Below are 23,076 nucleotides of genomic sequence, written 5' to 3' on the forward strand. Positions count from 1 at the left end.
TTCTCCAGCACCACCCCTCTGGGAAAGGGGTGTACTGATGGGACACTAAAAAAACCCTTCTGAAGCTGAAAAGGAGTGTCAAATATCACAGCGATCGGTGTGGTATAAAGGGAGACAGCGACCTCCCCTGGGGGAAGCCAGGTGCCACCTTGGAACTCACAAAGCTCATTGCAGCATAGCTCTAATCCTCCACCCATTTAGAAATGCATTTCCCCCACTCTAGCCAGCATCTTTCCTCACTTTCAGGAAGCACAAAGAAAGACACAAGTCCAGGCAACACGAGTGAACAGATTTTGTTTTCCTGGGCTTGTAAATGTACAAGACTGTTCTAAGAGGAGCACTGCCTCCCCTCAGTGCCAGGGTGGTGGGGAGGAGAGCACAGAAATCCACGTCAGATTAGAGAGAGCACACCTGAGTCCACCAAAGGGAATTTCTTTTCTATTAAAACCAGAAAATGAACAAATGTTACAAACATAGTGTAGACAACACATGTGATTTTATCATGTCTTATGCTGTTTGGCACTTCTGTTAAAACACCAGGTCCTGGAGTTATGTGATTTCACTAGAATTTCAGCTTTCATTGAAACAAAGTAAGTTTCTAGCCATTGTGATTTCAAAGAAAAGCTTGAAAAGGCACCTGAGTGCATGTCAAAGGCTCCAAAACTGGAAGGCCAAGAAATACAGCTCCCCTGTTTATTGTTTAAAAATCTCATGATTTTTAAGCCAATCTCAAGATTTTTTGGGGCCTGACTCATGAGTTTGAGTGCTTGGGGTTGGCAGTAAGATTACATTTTCCTTGTGGATATACCCAGAAAATATTTTAGAGCTTGGTTAAAGGTCTGGTTTTAAAAATATATCTCTCTTGAGTAAAGGCAGCTGGTCAACATTTTCTGAACAAAACTCTTTTTAATTGAAAAATGGTTTTATTTTAAAAATGAACATTTTGGTGAAAGTTTCCTCATTAGGGTTTTTCTTCTTTTGAAAAATATGGACAGATGCTGTATGTGAAACACTCAGTTGCTGGTGTTTTTGTCTTTGTTTCTCTGTCGGGCTGTTGGTGTTTGTGATGTGGCAGGTGTGGCCCGTGCAGCTTGGCCAGAGGTTTTTGTGGCCTGTGCAGCCAGTGAGGCCCAGAGGTTGGTTGTGAGTAGTTTTTGTTCCCATTGCCAGTTTTGATTGGTGGGGCCAGTCACATGGCTGGAATTTTTCAAAATGACATGTATCTTTTTGTCATTTTTCAATTTTGAAATAAAAAATAATATTTGGAATGGCTGAGTTGGAAATTAAAAAGATAAAAAATTCTATAGAAAATTTCATAAAATGAAAAATTCATCAATTTTGAAAATGCATGCAATGAAAAGTGAGTTCTTGACGATATCTTGTGGCAATGAATTCCCCAACTTAATTATGTGCTGTGAAAACAGTATTTCCTTTTACCAGTTTCCAGCATGTTGCCTTTTAACTTCATTGGGTGAATGAGATGCAACCCTGTCTCTCAGGTTACATTCCCTGGTCCTGATTACAGCAGGAAGTACAGAGGCAAATGCTAGCTCAGAGACACTTTTTGGTTAAATAATGAATAATTAGGAACATACGCTTCAGTTCAGCAAAGCACTTAAGCATGTGCTTTCCTTAAAGCACATGAGTGGTACCATTACTTTGCTGAATCAGGGCCAGAGTCTCTGTATACTCTGTATGATTGTATTTCCTGGTCCAATCTGACTTCTCAATTCTTCTGGCCAGATTGGTCCTCCACCTTGACCCGGATCCCCTCTTTCATCCCCCCATTGGATCTATCAAACTCTCATAGTTTCTTAAACCTCGCCCATCACCCTGGTATCTGAACAACTAGTCAGTTGCTCGTACACATAGCTACAATGATGTGCAGTGTGGTTGGTCTCCATCTTGGCAATGCCAAGTGGAACCTCTGACAAGTCTTATATCCCACAGCTGAGCAAAAGCGGTATCCCCTCCATTGCACCGGATCCCTGCAACCAACGTAACACAGACTGACTGTGGGGTTTCCCTATGGGGCGGTGGGGTGTGTGTGCCTCCAGAAAGCATCTTTGGAGGCCTTTGTAACAGATGGCACCCTCCAAAAAATAAATAAAAAGCTGGAAAGCAGCAGACAAAAGACTAGAACACCCTTGGAAGGTTCCTGTGGCACTCAGGACTGGGCGTCCCCTTCTCACACATGTTCTGGATCCCCTTTTGGACATGGGAATGTTTAAGATATAAAGTGGGGGAGAAGGGAGTTCAAATACATTTTTTATCCCTTTACCAGAAACCCCAGTGACATCAGTAAGTGGCTGCTCTGACTGAGATATGCAGCCTTAGGTGCAAACTTTGATTCTGCCCATTTGTTGCCATTTAAAAGGCTGGTGAATATCCATATGTGAAAAATACTTAGACTTTATTCCCTGGTGGATAAATGGCATTTTGCGGGTTGTGCTTCATGTTACCTTATTTCATTTCCTCCACTTTAGGATCTGTTGTGGGTTCCTTGGAGCCTTTTTCGTTTACCTCAATCGCCAGGTGGTTCTGTGTGTCCGACGGCATACGGCTCTGAGCCAATTTCTCACCAAATAGTGAGTGTGCTTGAGCAGCAGTACTCTGCCTTAGAGGCCATTACCCTTCCTGACACTGGATAATACCTGTGGAGTTAGGTGCTACTCAACATCAGTAAGAGTATCAGAATCTGGCCCCAAGAGTCTAATTCATGTTAAAATATTTTTATCTGCAGGGAAGAAAATCTCTTCTGGGCTGAACTTTTGTCTTTACAAGCCATAAATGGCTTCTTGGTCCAGGAGAGACAGTCTAACAACCCCTGCAATTTTTATTAGGAGGAGAAAATATAACTGGTTAGACAGGAAATGTTCTTAAAGTAGAAAATCAATAATTTCTTCATAACAGCCACAGTTTATTTTTAGAATATATCAAAGAGAAAATGCCAGTTGAAATCTGACCCAGTATTTCAGTTTTGTAAAACAGACATTTATAAAATTAGGGCTGACAGAAATGTTTCCATGTTAAAAAAAATCCCAGTGAAAAAGTGATTTTTAAAAAAACAATTAAACACTGCCTTACATCAACCCAAATATTGCATCCCTGAGAACAAACAGTGAAACTGATTCTGTTGATGTTCTTTGTCCCAGCTGAAAGCCATATTAAAAAGAAAGATAACAAAGAGCTTTAAAATAATGACATTTGTGCAGGACATTTTGAAATATCTTTCACCTCTAATAAATCCTAAATTATTATTACCAACACAGAGAAAGAAACATGTCTGTTTGCAACATGTGTGTTTTAAGTGAGCATTGTTCATTTAAAGAATAAATAAAATATTGTATTGCCTCCTAAAATTTTTAAGGGCCTTACCCTCTGAGTTGCTGAGTGGCCTCAACAGCTAGCAATTTGCAGGTCTGAGTAGCGAGGAGCTCCTAGTTAAAGGAAAATAGTGACATTTCCCTTTAAGTGTCAAAAGAACTGGATTAATGAGGCAGAATTGTCTCTCTCTTGTTCATTATGGAGCCTTTTGCTGGGGTACCATGAGAACAATCTAAAATATGACAAAGTAAGTGTAAAAGGAGAGCAGAGCCCGAGAAGCAAGTATTTTAATTTATATTTGTGAACAACTTTTACATAGATTCATAGAGTTTAAGGCCAGAAGGGACCATTACATCATCTAGTCCAGAGGTGGGCAAACTACGGCCCATGGGCCACATCTGGCCTGCGGGACCGTCCTGCCTGGCCCCTGAGCTCCCAGCTGGGGAGGCTAGCCCCGGCCCCTCCCCCGCTATTCCGCCTCCCCCGCAGCCTCAGCGTGCCGCCAGCGCCCTGGCCCGCCGCTCCTGCCAGGCAGCGCAGGCAGTGTGGCTGGCTCCGGCCAGGCCGTGGGGCTGCGAGCTCCTGCCGCTCTGAGCAGCATGGTAAGGGGGCGGGCAGTGTGTGTGTGGGGGTTGGGTAAGGGGTAGGAGGTTCCGGGGCGAGTCAGGGGATGGGGAACAGGGGGCATTGGATAGGCATGGAAGCCTGGGGGGCCTGTCAGGGGTCGAGGGAGTCAGGGGACAGGCAGCGGGGGGGTTGGATAGGGGGTGGGGTCCCGGGGGGTGGTTAGGGTTGGGAGGTCTCGGGAGGGGGCGGTCAGGGGACAAGGAGCGGGGGGGGGTTGGATAGGTCGGGGTTCTGAAGGGGGCAGTCAGGGGGCGGGAAGTAGGAGGGGGCGAATAGGGGGCAGAGGCCAGGCCATATGGGGAGGCACAACCTTCCCTACCCGGCCTTCCATAGAGTTTCACAACACCGATGTGGCCCTTGGGCCAAAAAGTTTGCCCACCCCTGATCTAGTCTAATCTCCTGTATTTCACCCAGTTATTCCTGTATTGAGCCCAGTAACCTGTGTTTAATACTAAAAGCTGCATGAGAGGAATTCAGAAAAGTGTGATGAATAACAATAATATCTTGCACTGAAATCATATTTTTGCCCAAAGGATTCCATTGCCTCAACTTTACATCTCAGCTAAGCAACATACTTCCCTTTAGCATCATACTGGGGCATTGGGATCAGCGTTGATTCAGCGGGGAGAGCACCCTCCCCACTACTAAGCCACCCACGCCACTCCCTGCAGCACAGCGCCCCCTAGCACCACACTGGCACCTTGGGGTCAGTGCTGACTCAGAGGGGAGAGCATCCCCTACTGAGTTATTCTCTGTAGTCTGTCTAGCACCTTAGTTGTTGACTCTTCTGCAAGCATTATGAACATAAGAACAGCCATACTGGGGCAGAAAAATGGTCCATCTAGCCTAGTATCCTGTCTTCCGACAAAGGCCAGTGCCAGATGCTTCAGAGGGCGTGAACAGAACAGTGCAAATTATTGAGTGATTCCCCAGGCCCACCTCTGCTTGTATGATCTGACATAGTCACAGCCAAGGAAATAAGACTGCAGGAAAAGAACATGATATTACAGTTTGTTAAACTTCTTTCTTTCTTGTTTCAGCCACCTTGTATACCCAGGAGTTATAACCTTCCTGATAGCAACAGTGACCTTCCCGCCGGGGTTTGGGCAGTTCATGGCTGGAGAGGTGAGAGTAGTTATAAAGGAGTAAATGTATAATTCTGAAAGAATCCCCAAATCAACAAACACACACCATGGTGAGTAAGAAGAACTCTGAGGTTCCCCTTCCCGAGCAGGAGGCAGGGAGAGATTTAGGAAGAGTCTGACCTCTCCTGGGCTGGAAGGAGAGATTTCTCTGAGAGTAATAATCTCCACACTCCCCTTCAGGCAGATCTGGGGAGGGTCCCTCCATTCCCACCTAGGGGGTTTAGGCGGGGAAATGTAACCCCTTGAACACTAGAGGAGATTAAATAGATTATCCTCCATCCAAAGCCCTCTCTCTTTTCTGAGCGGGTTAAGGTTTAACGCTTCATATTCTAGGAGGAAATATCCAAAGAGAATCAAATGTGGGTATCCTCTCTCCTCTCTGGTGGGGAACCTGGGTATAACATTGACCCCATTTAATCTTTTGAGAATCACTGACTGTTTTCTTGCCTTCTTTCCTTGAAGCTGATGCCCAGGGAAGCCATCAGCTCCCTGTTTGATAACTACACCTGGGCAAAGCACATGGGGGACCCACAAATCCTAGGGAAATCTGCCATCTGGATCCACCCCAAAGTCAGTGTCTTCGTCATCATCCTGCTTTTCTTCGTCATGAAGGTAGGAAGCCCACCCATCCTGACCTGGCAGTGTGTCGCCCCTCTTGTGGGGGTCAGAGCTCTTGACACCACCCTGCTGTTTGTAAAGTGCTTTGAGACCTGCTGATGACAAAGTTCTACCTTAGAGAGGAGATTGAAACTGAAAGAGATTTTCTACTCCAGTGACCAAAATAGGAACTAGCAAGAATGAGATTTTCTTACAGAAAAATAATGATGAGGACAAACTGTGTGTTATCCTGGGGGAAGGAAGAGAGACAGCATCCCCCAGATCAGGACTGGACAATAATGGCCAGTGGGCACAGGGGTCCCAATATACCATCCTGGGCAGACTGTATGTACTTCCAACGGACGCTAACAGGTTCTGCTTCTTTGGTAATGCTGGGATTGCTTGTCATGCAGATAAAGGGTTAATTATTTGAACTGAGAGATGGTGGGCAATGGGGAGTAGCAGTGCAGTGTACATCTGATCTGCAATGCAAGAAGTGTATCCTTCTAGAGTCATGTGAATGTTCCCATATAGTTTTATAGGTCACTCCTGCCTCTAGATTCTTTGCTGCTGTGACAAACTGCTAGAGTGGCTGTTTCAGGCTGCTTATTTTGCTGTTGGTTTGTGTTAAAGAGGAGCAGACCGCACAAAGAAGCCCTGCCTCTGTGGCTCTGGGCAAAGGTTGGGCCTGATCATGGGTCGTGCATGAACCAGCCCCACACCTTCCACCCAAGGCCCTGCCCCTTTGCCCCCCCTCCATCGCAGACACCGGCCCCAGGCCCAAAGGAGTGCCAGGAGGGCGAGCGGCGCGCAGCCCCAGCTTCCCCAGCTCCCCCAGCTCCAGAGCATGAGCGGCCCCAGCCCCGGAGTGCCGGGAAGGCGGACGATGCGGCCCCAGCCTCCCCAGCCGGAGCACTGGGGGCTGAAGGACTGGAGCCGCACACAGGGAGCAGTGGTAAGCAGGGGCTGGGGTCACACCTGGCTGTTTGGGGAGGCAAAGTCTCCCCCAGTTTATGCGATCCGTCGCCCATGGGCCTGATTCTGCACTGCATTGCACCTTGGTCCCAATACTCAGCTGCATCTGGGCTGAGTTTGGCACTGCTCAGTGGAAAGGGAGCAGAGCTGGTTGTACTCCTCTGTTGCAGCTTCCAGATTCTGGGACCAGCCAAGAACCAATCAGGTCCTCTGTGTTAGAGTAGCCACAGGGCTGCTGACCCAAGGGGCCATTGCAGCAGCCAAGAATAGCCAGAGTGTGGAGGTGCTCAGGCCATGGATACTCACCCCTAGCATGTCTCTACACTAGAAGCTGTAGAGCTGTTCTGCTGGCTCCACACCACTTGGAGGTTCTCCATCTGCTGGGGGTGTAGCTGGATATACTAGCTTTATGGCCCTTTTACATCAACTACTCTGCACAAAGCTACCCTTGAAAGGCACTCAGCAACTACATGATGCAGAGTGTGTCACACCCACTTTCTGAAGCGCTTACTGACTTTCAGCTCTCCTAGAGGAAATTCAAGGTGTTGCTCTCTGGATACCATAGACAGCGCCTCTCTCCCTAGGAACTGTACCACTTCAACAGCTGAGATCTGCTGGGCCACACCTGCTGAGAATCCCTTGATGTGAGCTGTCTGGGGATGGGTGGCAGAGTTCTCTGTGGAGCCATCAATGGTAGAATTCACTCACCCTTTTAATCTGACGAAGGCCAAGTGTGTTGGCTGTCAGGGCATGGGACAAGGTTGGTCTGTTTCCTGAAGAAGGTGACTGTGAGATCAGCTAGGGAGAAGTTTAGGGGTGCCCAGTTCCAGCATGATAGTTTGTTGTGGCTCTCCCAGAGGTTGTGGCCTGCACCATTTTATAAATAAATAAAACTTCCTGCAGCAAGGGGGGGGGCCATCTCTATGGATCAAAGGGAAAGTAATTCTCCATGTTCAGCCCATCCCTTATGGATTAGCTTCCCCAGCAGCACAACAGTCACTGGGAAGCTCTGTGCAGTAGACAGTCTCTGTGAGTGATGGTGGTTTGCATGAATTCTTCCCACTCTCCTTTGCTCCCCACATACCCAGCTGCCCTTGGCTTCCTTGCTGAGTCTGTCAGATTCCCCAAAAGGCATTTCCTCATAAGCAGGCAGGCTGGAGGATGTGGTGCAGCTGCAGGAGATGCTGTTACCACACACTAACTATGACCTCATATCCCTCTGTCCTAGTTCTGGATGTCTGTCGTCGCCACTACCATGCCGATACCTTGTGGAGGCTTCATGCCTGTTTTTGTACTGGGTGAGTGTTAACCTCCTTCTTGGCCTTCTCAGAGAGAGAGAGAAAGAGAAAGAGAAAGAGAAAGAGAAAGAGAAAGAGAAAGAGAGAGAAATTATCATTGACAGGGAGACAGAGAGAGCAAGCTCACAATGGTGTTTCTAAGAGGGAATTCGGATCATGGCTCCCACAAGCTGTCTATGAGGAGCTTCATTAACAGTCCAGTTGCCCAGCCTCTGACCTTCAGCTCCTCTTCCTTTCTCCCCAAACTCACAGATGCTGATCTGGAAATTCCTGCAGTTTCTCCACATAATGGACTGTGCACAGTAAACGACAGACATACTTACTAGATAAATCAGACACAGGGTCAGGACTTGAACCCTGACGCTTCAGTTCCAAAAACTCAGGTCCCTGCCTCTTGAGCTGAAGAAAAGCTCCCCTAACTAGTACTAATAGTAGGTCCCCTGTCCTCTCTGTGGGCCCAGCTACAAGACAGCAACATCCAGCCTTCACTCAGAACCAGTACCTTACAACCTCAGACATGGATTATTAAGTGATTCATGACAAGTGGTTGATGACTGATTATTGATTGTTAATCCTAAAACAGAAAAAAAACTATGTTAAAGTGTCATTTGTATTGAGAGTACATATTAGTTCAGTAGAACCTCAGACTTACGAACACCAGAGTTACAAACTGATCAGCCAACCACACACCTCATTTGGAACTGGAAGTACACAATAAGGCAGAAGCAGAAACAAAAGAAAAACAAACAAAAAAAGCAAATACAATACACGTTAAATGTAAACTACTAAAAAAATTTAAAAAGAGAAAGCAGCATTTTTCTTCTGTATAGTAAGAAAGCTGTATCAAGTCAATGTTCCGTTGTAAACTTTTAGAAGAACAATAATGTTTTATTCAGAGTTACGAACATTTCAGAGTTATGAACAACTTCCATTCCTGAGGTGTTCATAACTCTGACGTTCTACTGTAATTTAGAGTAAAATGTTGTAATTATCCCAAAACCAAGCATTGCAATCCCAGGAAATTCAGTTATGGTTGCACTTAAAAGATATCCAAACATGGCTGGACACGCACAGTTTGGACACCCAAAGAACCCTTAACTTTGCACTATATGGACACCATCCAAAATATGATCCAAAACCCAGTTTTGTCCAGTCTGGGACCACAGACTCACAGTAATCATAATTGTATGGTCATTGCATGGTGTCACTACAGGGCAGAGTTAAGGTTATTTGGGTGCCTTAACTGTGCATTTTCAGACTTGAACATATTTGGATTTATTTTAAGTGTAAACTTAACTCTAAATTTCCTGGATTTGTATTTCTGTGTTTTGGGATAAATACACCCTCCCTGGAGTGGTTTTTGTCCTTTTATTACTGACACAAAATCTCTACCTTAACTCCGTCATAATGTAGTTTTTGTTTTAACATATAAGCACTGGTAAATTACCATATGGCTTTTATCGGCAGAAGAGCACAGCCATTTTGGGTGGATGGGTGTTAATCAGTGACTTCATGTGATGCTTTCCAGGGGCTGCATTCGGCCGTCTCATTGGTGAAATCATGGCATCACTCTTCCCTGATGGGATCCTCTTTGATGGCATTGTTTACAAAATCTTACCTGGAGGATATGCCGTCATTGGTGAGTCTCCACATCTTTCTTTTTTCTATCCCTCCTCCATGAATCCCCTGGTCTACATGACACTGTCTTTCCTCTTCCCCCACAACTGGGAAAGGCGCAGCAGCCCTGACAGGAGCAGTGAGCCACACTGTCTCCACAGCAGTGATCTGCTTTGAGTTGACGGGTCAGATCTCCCACATCCTGCCCATGATGGTTGCCGTCATCCTCGCCAACATGGTGGCCCAGAGTTTGCAGCCCAGTCTCTATGACAGCATCATCCAGGTGAAGAAGCTGCCTTACCTGCCTGACCTGGGCTGGAATTACATAAGGTGTGGTACCACCAGTGGGGATTGGGGAGAGGAGGGAGAACACAGCAGAAGAGGGTCTGGCAATGGGAAATGAAGGGGGATAGGCTAGGCCACAAAGAAATGGAGCAGGGATGGGGGGTGGCAGACACATAAATAGAGTGGGATGAGGCAGAGAAACAGCGGGAGGGCAGTGGAGAAGGAGGTGCTCATCCATGAGGGGCGGGAGCAGAACCATGCCTTAGTGGAAACCCAGTTGGTTTGTGGATGGTCTCACTTCCCCTGTAGTTACTCCCACATGCAAGTATGTATCTGGCTGTATAAAGCACACACCTGAAAGGAGCTCCTGTTTTGCTTTCCTCTTTGGGAAGCTTTTCTTTTAGACATATTTGAATGGTATGTTAACCCCTCTCTTTATTTTCTTTGTTCCTCTAGCAAATACAATATCTTTGTTGAGGATATTATGGTCTGTGATGTGAAATTCATCTCCTCTACTTGTACATACCAGGACCTGCAGACCCTGCTTCAGAGCACCACTGTCAAGACCTTGCCTCTGGTAGATTCACCAGGTATGCAGTATGGGGAATCTGACCTTTTCTGAAGCCTTCCTTGGTTGAAAGAGTCTGTCTCCAGAGGTATGTAGTTTGGAAGACAGGGAACCAGCCTGGGAACCCAGTGATGTGACCCTAGCTCTGCTGCTGATTTGTTGTATGACCTTGTCCAAAAAAACACCACCCTCTCCATTCCTCAGTTTCCCTATCTGTAAAATGAGAATGATCATGCTCCTTATCCACGTGGATAAAGTGCTTTGAGATCTTTGGATGAAGAGCATGATTAGTTTTCTGCTTTGGTTGGAATGGATGTCAATTGTCCATTATGGTAGAGAGACAGGATTTGGCTGTAATGCCACTCGGGGGAGTCTCTGCTGAGGCTGTTGGAGAAGACAGACCCTGTTGTTTTCTCTGGCTCTGTAGCTGCCTTTTCTCACCACACAGGGATTCCCCTGTCACAGAAGAGACTGGTGACTATAATACCTCTAGTTGTCTGGGAGGGAAAAAACTCAGGCCTGAGCACTTTTGAGAAGAAGGGATTGCAAGGAGGGTTTCACAGCTGGGAGAGGGACAGGCATTTGTTGTGCTGGTTGTGAGGGCAGCTTGGCAGGGTGGGGCACTGGGGAGTGAGTGGGTGAGGGCAGAAAGCGGGAAGGAGGCTCTGGCCGAAAGTTTTGGCTGCAGGGATGGCTGTTGTATTTCAGAAGGAGGCTGATCTGATTCGTTGTCAGGCACAGATGGGGCTCAGCAGCAATTCGGACTTGTGGGAGGTCAGTTGGCTGGGGTGTCATGTGAGGGCCATCTGTTGGGTAGCAGGAGGGAGAAGGAGTCAGGAGTGTTTTGTAGAGGCCTTGAGCTGGGATGAGTATGGGGAGGACCTCTTGCCACACCATCTTTGGGATCCTCAGGGCTAATGTGGCCAGTTTGGGCAGGGAGTGTTGGCCCACACACATCCTTCGACTGGCTCCCCATGTTATCTCCTCTTGCAGAGTCCATGATCCTGCTGGGCTCAGTGGAGCGGTCAGAGCTGCAGGCTCTTCTCCAGAGGCATATTGGCCAGGAGCGGCGCCTGCGCATCATCAAGGAGATGCAGCAGAAGCTGGCTGAGGCGCCCTATGACGGGCACAGCAAAGGCCAGTGGGCAGCCATGCCCAGTTGCAAACGCGAATCTTTTGCTTTTGTGGATGAGGATGAGGATGAAGAGGAGAAGGCTGAGGTAAGGAGGGGAGGAGAGAGAGACTGAGGTGGGGAGATGAGGGGGAGAGAGAGAGTGAGCCCTGGTCTACACTAGAAACATGTCCGTATAACTCTGTCGCTCAGGGGTATGGAAAATCCACACCCTGAGTGACGCAGTTATACTAACTGAACTCCCAGTGTAGACAGCACTATGTCCCTGGGAGGGATTCTCCCATCGCCAGCATAGCTACTGCTGTCAGGGAGGTGGAGTACCTACACTGAGGGGAGAGCTTCTCTCAACAGCGTAGGCAGAGTCTTAACTACATGCTACAGCAGCACTGTATGCGTACACGAGCCCTGAGAAGCAGAGAGGCACTGGGAAAGGGAGGGAAAGGAGCTATTCAGGGTGATTCTTGTTTTATTTCCTTTCCTTCTGTAGCCACCTCAGCAACCCTCTCCTGCTCCCAGTCACCCTGAGGAACCCAATGGCCCAGTGGCGCCTCATAAACCAATGCCAGAAACACTGGGGCCCCAGGAAACCCCAGGTATTGTGACCTCCAGAGTGCCCCAGCTTGCCACGTCCCAGTCAGCACTGGGAAAGCCTCACTGCCTATTGCTTGTGTGAGTGTGAGGGGCTGAGGCTAGAGCTGGCTGGAAAATTTTCACTGGAAAAACTATTTCAAAATTTTTTTTCACCAAATTGTGTCAGTTTTGACAAAATTTACTACAGAATTTTTTCTCAAAACAAAAATGTTTTTGTTTCATTTTGAAATTTTGTTTCAAATGTTATTTTTTTCATTTTTACATTATTTTTGCTTTTCTTATAGTGTGTCCTGACATGTCCATATGAATAGTACATGTAATGCACTACTGTTATTGACATGTCATAATATAATAGTGGAGCTAGTTTATTTTTAAAAGTAGCAGCTGCTCTTAATGATTTTAACAATATTATGCACAACTACTACTGACGTCAGCAAGTAAGGTAAAAATTGCATACAGATGAAAAATAAAATAAAATTCAAAATGAAAATTTGACATTTGAAATGAGGATTCACAGTTCCAAAATAAAAATCCAAAACTTTCTGAAATGCACATTTTCCAAAATGGACATTGTATAGAAATTTGTTTCATGGGGAAAGCACACAAATTTTGAATATATTTGTTTTGTTCCAATTCAGAATGAAAACAAATTTCAAAATGTGGAAATTTCTTGCAAAATGGAAATTGTGAGGTTTGACCAGCTGTAGCTGAGACACTGTGTCTGTTTGTATGAGTGATGATGGGGAGGTGCTGGCTCCTGTGAGCTTATCAGCTCTCCGCATGTTAAGGGGATTGTGCTGAAATACTATCTGCAATGTGCCTTGTTACCATATACTACGAGCATGTGGCTTCCTCTGTAGCCTTTTGTAGACTTGTGGTAATGTGGGCAGATCAGGCTCACCAAGTCTGGCTCCCTCAGATTGCAGGACTCATCACACCGTCTTTCTCACTAATATCTCTTCTAGCCAGCTCTAGAGAACCTGTGGTGAAGTTGCCACCACCACTTGCCCGCCCGCTCCACATTGTCCTGCCTGTGAAGACTCTTGTCCTGACATCTTATCCTACATTTTCATCCTTAATAGCTTAGACTATCTCCTTAGTGCCATCTCCTGAGGCGGAATGGCCTCCCTACCCCACATATACACACATCTTTACTGATCCAGCTCCGTCCGTGGGGTGTATGTGCAGTGACATATTGTCTTCCCCTGTTTGGAACCATATGAGCTGAGCTCTCCTGACTCTAGTCATGTCTTTCCTCTGATCCCTGAATCACATTTGTTGCTCCGTGTTGTAGTTTCTCTCTGTGCCTCCTGAACTGCACAGAGAGAGCCTAATGGTGGCCAGCTCCTGAGGGTGAGCAAGGAAGGCAGGGCTCCTGGCTAGTGTTTGTAACTGTCCAAAAGGGAAGAGGGGAGCTGGGACCATAGTCTCACTCTCCACCCTATCCTGGCCAGTGGAGCTGGCTGGCCAGGGAAGAGAGCACTTCCTTGCTGCACTCCATTGGGGTGTAGCATTGGGCACAATCCCCTTTCTGCAGCACCACCAATGTGGGCCAGTGCCTTTAAGGCACAATAGGGTCCCTTATATGCTCAGTGTGGTTGCAGAGCAGTATACCAGCTAATCCCCCTACTTACCAGACGGCAAAGGTTTACTTGTCTGAGGAGTAGTCACCCCAAGAGAATTTGGGCGGGGGGGGGGGGGGCGTTGCTTGAGCCATTTTAAACAAGACTAGACAAAGCCCTGCAGAATAGATTGCAGGGAGACATCCTGAGGAGGCGGGAGGAAGAGGGGATGGAGCAGATGTGCCCGAACAGGGCTTTCCCCTCCCTCATTTTTATTCCTGGGTCACCATCAGCTTAAACTCTGCGTATCAATATCAGGTCTCCTCTCTTCTTGTTCCTATCAGGATGAATAATCCATGGTCCTTTCCATTCCCAGCCTCAGGCCCATGGTGTTATCCTTGACCCCTCTCTCTCCTACACCCCTCACATTCAGACTGTTGACAAATTCAGCTGCTGCTTTGTCTATGATGGCATCTCCAGATCCCATCCTGCCCTGTCTGTCCCTGCTGCCCAAACCACATTCCTGCCTCTGCCGCACCCATTTTGCTCCCCTCTAATTTAATCAAAATGCTGCCAGACTCCTGTTCCTCACCCACCACTCTGACATCATCACCCCTCCTTTACGAGTCCTCTCAGGGTCTCCACAATCCTTTCTGTGTGAACAGCATGGCACTGGGACCTTGCATGTGGGTGACCTTCTGCTTCTGGCCCCTTCTTGGAATCATTGCTCTCTGGATAGCCACCTTCCAAGGCTCTCTCTTTGCAGGGTTAGTTCCCCTCAGTAGGTAGGGGATATTGCATGGATTAGTGTGGTTGATTCCTGCCTGTCTCAGATCTTGCCCCATCAGCAATGGAATGGTGTATTCTGACTGGCTGGACCCTTTCATACTAACACCGAATTCTCCCCAGCCTGCCTTGGGTGAGGCCTGGTGCCTTGTGTTTAGTCTCTCACTTGTCCTCGTTTTTTCTCCTCTTTGTTCATTCTCTTCCTGCAGCCAGGAGTTTCTGGAGCTTGAGGCAGCTGATCCAGCAGCTTTTGTGTCATTACAACCGGCCACCAGAGATGGAGAGTGTTGCCCAGGTTAGGGACCCAGAGAGCCCAGCTGCGCAGTAATGAGGGAGGGAAGGTGAAGGAAAGAAGGCTCCCTCTGAGAGGTCTTGGTCATAGGGTGCGGGCAGTGGTGTCAGAAAGGGAGATGCATGAATGATGCTGAGTGTCATGGCGTCACTGGGCCAATGCTCTGGAACTACTCCATATGAAACTAGTCAGGACTCTGGGGTAGCATGCCTCCTCTCTCTGAGCATACTGTTGCCAGGGCAAGAAGCTTACACAGCTTCGACCTTCCTGGGTGTGACCTCGGAACATTCAGCATCCCCTTCCACACTGTGCGCTTCCCACAGCGAGTCCGCCTGGGCGGGGCTCCTGGGGAAGCCAGAGGCCCTGTACTCCAACTCCGCAGTCAGCAGTGACTCTCAACCAGCATAAAACAGTATAAAACAGACTTTATTAGTCGACAGGAACACAGCGTAGAACAGAACTTGTTAGCACGGAAATCAGTGACTTTCAGCCAAGTCCATCGTGGGGGAATCCTGGGCCAGATGCCCTGGACTCCCCGCTCCAGTCCCTCCAAGCAGATCGGCCAGCTATCAGCGACCCGACCTCAGAGACCCCCGTTGCGCCTCTTCCTGGTCTTTGTCTCACTTCCCAGGCAATGTGTCATCTGGTTGCATTCCCCTCCTGGGGCTCAGGTTACGAAGGGCACTGGCCACAGCCTATGGGCTGGCAGCTGGAGCAGCCTCACCTGCTTCTGAGGGTCTCAGTCAAAGTCACACAGCCTTATTCCCACCACCTAGGCACTGGTGCAGCACAGAGGGAAACTGAGACACACACACAGTATTCATGCAAAACAGTAAGACTCACATAGGTTCACAGCCCACATAACAAGGGAAAATCCCCTCTTTGTTATACTGAGCTCCTGGTAAAGCATTAGGGATTTCCGCAGAAGAGAATGGCTATGGCATGCATGGGGAAGTGAGGATCCTGCTGGCTAGGTGCTGTCTGTGCTGCCAGTACTGAGAGAGACAAGGTGGGTGAGGTCATATCTTTTACTGGACCAACTTCTGTTGGTGGGAGGTACAAGCTTCGAGCTATACAGAGCTCTTCACTAGCTCTGGGAAAGGAAGCAGACTGCAAACTGCAGGTACTGAGGCAGGCTTTATGATGATCTGTTCAGATCTAAAGAAAGTATAGGCCAAGGGGGCTGTCCAAAAGGCATCCCAAGCAAAACCCCACACCAAACCAGAACCTGCATCAGTGTGCAGGTCAGAAGCATCCCAGTGCACAGATTATACCCTCTATGACAATGATATCCCGGGGAAGGACGGGGGCCCCTGAGTATCTGGGGGGTGCACGGTGGGGATTAGGGGTGAACAGGAAGCGCGGGATCCTGAGTATAATGAAGACTTTCTGGGCTTAGGGATGGGGTGGGGCGGCAGGAGGGTTAGTTGCCAGAGAGTGGGCGTTACAGCTGAGATTAGGAGTAAGGGGGTCTTGCACTCCGGGGTTCTCCTGTGGAGCTAGAGCTGTGTACTCTTTCACTGACCATGGCTGTGTTTTCTGTTCTCCCTAGGAGTCTGTAGAGGTTACAGATACAATGAAGCCAGAGGAGGTAAGTCTGGATGAGGAAAGCGGGGGCAGGCTGATCTCTCCTCTCACCCTTGGAAGTTGTCTCTTTCCTGGAAAGGTCCAGTGGCCAGGATATGCTCATATGCTACAAGGAGAGGCCATCCTGAGAGAAACTATCCCTTCATCCAATGGAAATGGAGCAGCCTATCCTGGAGTGACTGAAGCAGGAAGAAGAGACAAGGAGCTCTCATCCCCTCTAAGCAGGCCTGGGGAAGCCCTCACCTTCCTGGCTACTTTTCTCACTGTGTGTCACTGTGTGTCACCCTTGCTGGGGGCATCTCAATCAATGGCACCTCTAGTGGCTGCAGCACCACCAGGTTCCCAAAAGGGAGGCCCCAGCTCATGCTGGAGGGATGGGAAACCTCAGAGGAATAATATATTGGGGGCGGCAGATGGGGAGGAGCGGGAAACAGCAGCAGGAGACTGGGGAGGCTTGGCGTATGGGCTGGGAGCAGTGTTGGTCACTGTGATTGTGATCCCCTCTTCCCTGTGTCAGATAGATGCTTGGGAGCAGGACGAGCTGAATAAGGAGGTGTGCTTTGACAGCTGCCGCATAGACCCCTCCCCTTTTCAGCTAGTGGAGAGGACTTCCCTGCACAAGGTGGGTCGGACCTCCCTCCCAGCTACAGTCCATCCTTCTCCAACTTGTCTGTCTCTGTGCTAGCCCACCCCAGGGCTCATCCCCTCCCCTCTCCCCATCTCCCTCCCCTCGCTTTGCATTTTTCTCTCTCTTGCTCTCTCTCTGTTGCCGTTGCTATCTGAGGAGCTCACTGAGCTCCCATCAGCACAGCGTCTGACTGCAGTCTCCTGGAACATGAGCAGATTAGTTTAATAAAAGAGCTTCAGAGAACCACACTAGGATCTAGCCAGCCATTGCATTAGTGTTGGAATTCCCTCTCCCAGCCTCTGGGGGCTGTCTAGTTACACACACATTAGCACTGGGATTCCCACTCTCAGGCACTGAGTGCAGAAGCAGCCACACCTTAGGTGTTTGTAAAAGCAATGATACACTAATGATGGGTTTCATACATTAGCCGGTCTGAGCGCTGCAAGATCCACATGCAGCAGTGGGGGTGGGATTCACACTCCTGGCTCCTCTCGGACCAGGGACCTCCATCCCAGCACATGAATACTGGGATTCACCCTCCCTGCCTGAGAATGCCTTTATCATTGTATTTATTAGGGGTCTGTCACTGATTTTTGCATTGCTGGAATCCACACTCTCAGCCCCAGAGCACAGCAGGATCTACCCCACTGTGCATTGGTCCCTGCTGGGTAGACTGGGATCTGATCCCTCGTAGCCATATGCCAGGTGTGGGGATGTGAGTTAGTGTGAGAATGTTCTGGGTGTCCCTAAAGCATCCCAAGCATGCACCAGTGTGACCTGAGGGGAGTCCTGGCTGATTAGAAGTCCCAGGAATAAAAGGAATATTTGAGCTGTATGGGACTGCTGCTCTGGGCTAACTACTGGTATATACCAGGAGTTCCAGGTCCTCTGGAGTCCCCACTACCACCCTGCAAGTGCAATGAGACTACCCACCAAGGATTAACATTAGATTTCCCACTCCTAGGGCAGCTTCTTACCAGGGTGGTGCCAAACCCAAAGGAATTTGAGTTGGGATTCCCACTCCTAGCTTTGGAGCCCAGAGGGGATCTCAGGCCTAGGCTTAGCGCCAAGACTGTCATTCCCAGCCTTTGAGGACATCAAGCCCTATGCAACTGGTAATGGAGATTCTCTTGTGTTTTCTCCCACAGACACACACCTTGTTCTCCTTGCTGGGCCTCAGCCATGCCTATGTGACCAGTAAGGGGAAGCTGAAGGGAGTGCTGGCTTTGGAAGAGGTAAATACAGTCAAGTTTTCATGCAGACACTCCCACCTCCTGCTCAGCCTCAGACATTCTCTGTGTTATCGCAATATCCCACAGCAGGCGAGAACCAGCTTTGGGATGGAAGTTTCAGCTCTGCAGTCAGTACATTTCCTAGCATTCCAGTTTCAAGTCCTGGCAGCACTGACTTAGCCCTTTTCCCTTCTGAGGGGAGAAATTCCATTTCTGGATGTGAGTTTTTCAGAAGGGGCCTTAACAAACTAAGGGCCTGTCTGCTTTACATGGATATTAAAGATCCTCTACTCCTTTTTGTGAGAGACAGGCTCTTACCTGTTTGGCTTGTGCCGAATCCATTTAGCCAGTGTCTCTCCCAGAAGTGGCTACATTGAGATGGCATGGAGTTTGCCAAGTGCTGTGGGATGAAAGGCACTGTAGCAATGCAAAATCTGATCTCTCCAGGGGCTAGTCTCCTGCCCCCTTATTTTGGAGAGTAGCTGAACTGTTGTGCTGTGGTTTATCAGCTGCCCTTTAATTCCTTCTCTGTTCCTCTAACCTTGTGCCCCTCCAATAGCTCCAGAAGGCAATTGAGGGCTCCACGCGCTCTGGTGTCCGCCTCCGTCCGCCCCTCGCCAGCTTCCGTGACACCAACAGGACCTCAGTCAGCAATGACCAGAGTAGCCAGGTTTCACAGGTGTGGAGCCGACAGGACAGCTGTGTGGTGCCTGTGAGAGGAGCTGTGGACTCAGGGATGGGGAGCCCACTGCCCTCCAGCTCCCCTTCCCCACAGCCTCCGCCCTTCCCTGAGGAGGGGAAAGGGCTGCGCTCTGTCTCAGCTGCTGACGCTGAGCTGGAGGAGATGGAGCTGTCTGGCCCCGCTGCTGAGAACATCTCAGACATCCTCAAGGATCTGAGCCTGCGCTCCACGGACCTGGAGGAGGAGGATGAAGAGGATGTGCCCCTATAACCGGTGGGAGGAGGGGATGTCCCACTCCACTCCCTTCAGCGAGCCAGCCCTGCTACACATGCTCCTCAGGGAGAGGCCTGGGGACTCTCTCGCCAGTGCTCCAGCATCCGCAGTAGCTTAGTTGGGGGAGGAGTCACAGGACTGCCCTTTTGTCTGCTGCCCTCACTGCCTGGAGTGTTGTACTACCTGGGACAGATGGGAGTGTGTGTGTGAGAGGGGGGAGATGGACTCCCCCAGGTGGCAAGAGGGTGGCTGGGATTAAGGCCCCTACTCTTTCTTTCCCAGCACTCATGGTAAGCATGTAGGGGAGATGCAGCAGGAACCATAATGAGGCATGGACACCACCTGCTGCAGGGGCAGACGGTCTGGATAGATTGTGCCACTGTGAGAGAGTGGTGGGGAGCAGATGGGGGCCACAGCCCTTCCTCTTCTCCATTCCCCAAACACCCTGCAGAACAGCATGACTTTCTCTGCTTCCCCCACCCCCCAACAGTTCCTGCAGGAACCTCCCCACAACCCAGGATTTCTGGCTAGTGAAAATTTACAGGGCCAGGGGGATTGTGCAGGCAATGAGAGGGGAGAGGGCAAGACCCCTGAGCACCATCCTGTACAATCCACCCAGCCACAGCTGTATCCCCTGAGATTGTGGGTTGAGCCAGCCTGGCACCTAGAGATACCCAGCATCCCTGGGGTAATAATAGCTTTATAAACAGTGGCTCATTCATTAGCACGACACTCTTTCCTGCAGTTCCTAAGGGTGGTCGCCATCTTCCCAGACACCTCACACGCACACGCTGCCCACACTTGTATCCTAGAAGCAACTTTCTATCTCAGAATCCCAGCACTCCATGCCCCTGCAGCCCCTTCAGGCCCCTCTCCCATCCTGTGCACCAAGAACATTCTTGTCCAGAAACACTGGGTCTTGTTCTGGATTCTCCCTCTGTTATTTTTCTTGGTGGGAGGAATGCTGGGGGCTTCTCCTGGGCCTGCCAGCACTGCCACAAAGAGGGAGGTTTCTTACTGCTCCCATAAGCATGGTTGGGAGGGAGGAAAGGCTGCCTGATCTGTGTCACTGTTCTTTAATATACTCAGGACTTTAGAAAAGAATTGGACGGGAGGAAAGACTCCTTGCTGTCCGGTTGGCTTGCTGAAGTCTTTAAGCAGAATGGCCAAGATTGGAGTGGGTTGGTCAGAGGTCACAAAGGCATGGGCAAATGGCAGTAAGACTGTATATATATTTTTATCTTTCAGATATTCATGTGTTTGTTTCTGAACCACTATCAGCAATTTCTATGAAGTTATAGTCTTAAAATATAAGATCGTCCACGGAGGGGGATTGTGGGCTGGGAGCAGGCTGATGAGAGAGAAATGAGAAACGGCAGAGAGAAGCCACTCCCCTGCCTTCCCCTTTGCTAGCACAGGAAGGCCCCTGTCTTTAAACACCGCTCTCTCCTGCTACTCCAGGAGTGGGTACCCTCCACACATCTCTGCCAATACAGCTCAATTGTAACTTGCAGCACCCTTTGCTATTCCAGTTCCATCTTCACCTGTGTCCGGAGGAGAGACGCTGCAGCAGCTTGGTGCATGCATGTGACACCCTGACTCTGGGAGATGAGAGACTGCCAGGCTAACTCACTATCCCTGCCAGGTTTTCTCAGTACAATGGCAAAATTCAATGCTGTAGGGTCGGCAGATTTCCCCAGCCATTGTGCAGCTTTCTACTGTCAAATTTTCATAAAAGAAACCAGGAGCAGTCCTTGGGGCTCTGCCAGACACAATCCCACTCATCAGGCTGTGAGGAGAGGAGATCCCAGGCACTTTATGGTATGTCCTGATGCCTGGCCAGGTGCACCTCCACGAGCTGGCTGCCTGGAGACTATGACAAAGCCAGAGGCAGCACGTTTTGCAGTTCCTGCCCTGTTCCCTGTTCTGGGAGACATCTCAGAGACAACTGGGAGACATCAACTATGTTGGGTTTGCCAAGCTTATTTAAGCAGATGGTTCCCCTGCAATGCTCCAGAGGCAGGTAAAATCCTGGGGCACCTGCCAATATACTAGTGAGAATTCCTCCTTGGCCTCAATTCTAACAATTAGGCTTGTACATGTAAACAAGAACCCTTTCTGAAGCTGGGGGTCTCCATTGTGACCTGACCTGGCCTGTGTCCAGCTGGGGGCAGTTATATTGGGGAAGAAAGGGTTTGATTTAATTCCCTGGCAATCCCAGGGTCCCTGCCCAGCTCACCCTTCCCTCTGCATTGGAATCTCTGCGTTCTATGTCTGTCCCTCCCCTTTGGGGACAGATGCTTTCTCTCATACTCTTTTTTGAGCTGGTGTTTATTTTTTCCAGTTTTACATAGAGGCAACATAATTTTAAGACTAACACAAGTAAATAGAAGGGGGCATGGCAGCCTCATGGCAGCAGTCCAATTCACAGAGACTGCCTCTCCCCCAGGCAGCAGTGCTCAGACAGGCCTGTCTCCTCCCTGCCCCCATGGGGGGAGAACAGAGTAGCCACCCTTTTTTTCTCTTTTTCTTAAAGTTTTAAAGCATGGGGAAGTGGGAAAGAAAGAAAACAATAAAGGTTTATCTTCTCGTAAAGTACCTGCAACTATCTGGTGTGTCATGCCCCATCAGCACTAGGGCTCTGTGAGCTGCCACCAAGCCTGAGTTCTTACCTCTCTGGGATGGCAAGGTCTGTGGCTTGGGCTGATGTTGAAGCTGGCTCTTTAAATCAAAAATCAGAGAAAGGGAGAGAGGTGTGTGCATGAGAGCAAGACAGAGACAGATACAGACAGAGAAGAGATAATTAAGTCCCAGGCAGACTGCAAAGAGCTACAAAAGGATCTCTCATTATTGGGTGACTGGGCAACAAAATGGCAGATGAAATTCAATGTTGATAAATACTAAGTAATGCACATTGGAGAACATAATCCCAACTATACATATAAAATGAAGGGATCTAAATTAGTTGTTGCCGCTCAAGAAAGAGATCGTGGAGTCATTGTGGATAGTTCTCTGAAAAATCCATTCAATGTGCAGCGGCAGTCAAAAAATCAAACAGAATGTTGGGAGTCATTAGGAAAGGGACAGATAATAAGACAGAAAATATTATATTGCCTCCATATAAATCCATAGTATGCCCACATCTTGAATGCAGATGTGCAGATGTGGTCACCCCATTTCAAAAAAGATATAGTGGAATTGGAAAAGGTTCAGAAAAGGGGTATGGAACGGCTTCTGTATGAGGAGCGATTAATAAGACTGGCACTTTTCAGCTTGGAAAAGAGACGACTAAGGGGGGGATATGACTGAGGTCTATAAAATCATGACTGGTGTGGAGAAAGTAAATAAGGAAGTGTTATTTACTCCTTCTCATAACACAAGAACTAGGGGCCACCAAATGAAATTAGTAGGCAGTGGGTTTAAAACAAACAAATATTGTATTGCAAGTATTTCTTCAAACAACGCAGTCAGTCTGTGGAACTCTTTGCCAGAGGATGTTGTGAAGGCCAAGACTATAACAGGGTTCAAAAAAGAAATAGATAAATGCGTAGAGGACAGATCATTAAAGTGGCTATTAGCCAGGATGGGCAGGGATGGTGTCCCTAGCCTCTATTTGCCAGAAGTTGGGAATGAGCGACAGGAAATGGATCACTTGATGATTACCTTTATCTTTTCATTCCCTCTGGGGCACCTAGCATTGGCCACTGTCAGAAGACAGGATACTGGGCTAGATGAACCTTTGGTCTGACCCAGTATGGCCGTTCTTATGGTCTTAAGATGGGGACCGAGAAATACAAAGAGGGGGAATCTTGGGCTGATGCACACAAAGGTCTGGGGCAGCTCAAAATAAGGCCTCGTATACACTAAAGAGT

At 48.6% G+C, this 23,076-nt stretch overlaps 1 protein-coding gene across 1 annotated transcript in view; it reads left to right on the forward strand.

Moving 5' to 3' along the window:
• Positions 1–21,776, forward strand: part of CLCN1 (chloride voltage-gated channel 1) — a 58,036-nt gene extending 36,260 nt beyond the window's left edge. Inside the window, 14 exon segments of the mRNA XM_043543803.1 lie at positions 2,487–2,588; positions 4,995–5,079; positions 5,562–5,711; positions 7,900–7,969; positions 9,498–9,608; positions 9,703–9,916; positions 10,328–10,461; positions 11,433–11,659; positions 12,059–12,164; positions 14,720–14,805; positions 16,355–16,393; positions 16,907–17,011; positions 18,166–18,252; positions 18,809–21,776. Coding sequence (XP_043399738.1) covers positions 2,487–2,588; positions 4,995–5,079; positions 5,562–5,711; positions 7,900–7,969; positions 9,498–9,608; positions 9,703–9,916; positions 10,328–10,461; positions 11,433–11,659; positions 12,059–12,164; positions 14,720–14,805; positions 16,355–16,393; positions 16,907–17,011; positions 18,166–18,252; positions 18,809–19,201 — 1,909 coding nt within the window. The 3' untranslated portion in view covers positions 19,202–21,776.
• The last annotated feature ends 1,300 nt before the right edge of the window (positions 21,777–23,076 follow it).

The sequence above is a fragment of the Chelonia mydas genome, chromosome 1 (assembly GCF_015237465.2).
Source record: "Chelonia mydas isolate rCheMyd1 chromosome 1, rCheMyd1.pri.v2, whole genome shotgun sequence".
Classification (NCBI taxonomy): domain Eukaryota; kingdom Metazoa; phylum Chordata; order Testudines; family Cheloniidae; genus Chelonia; species Chelonia mydas.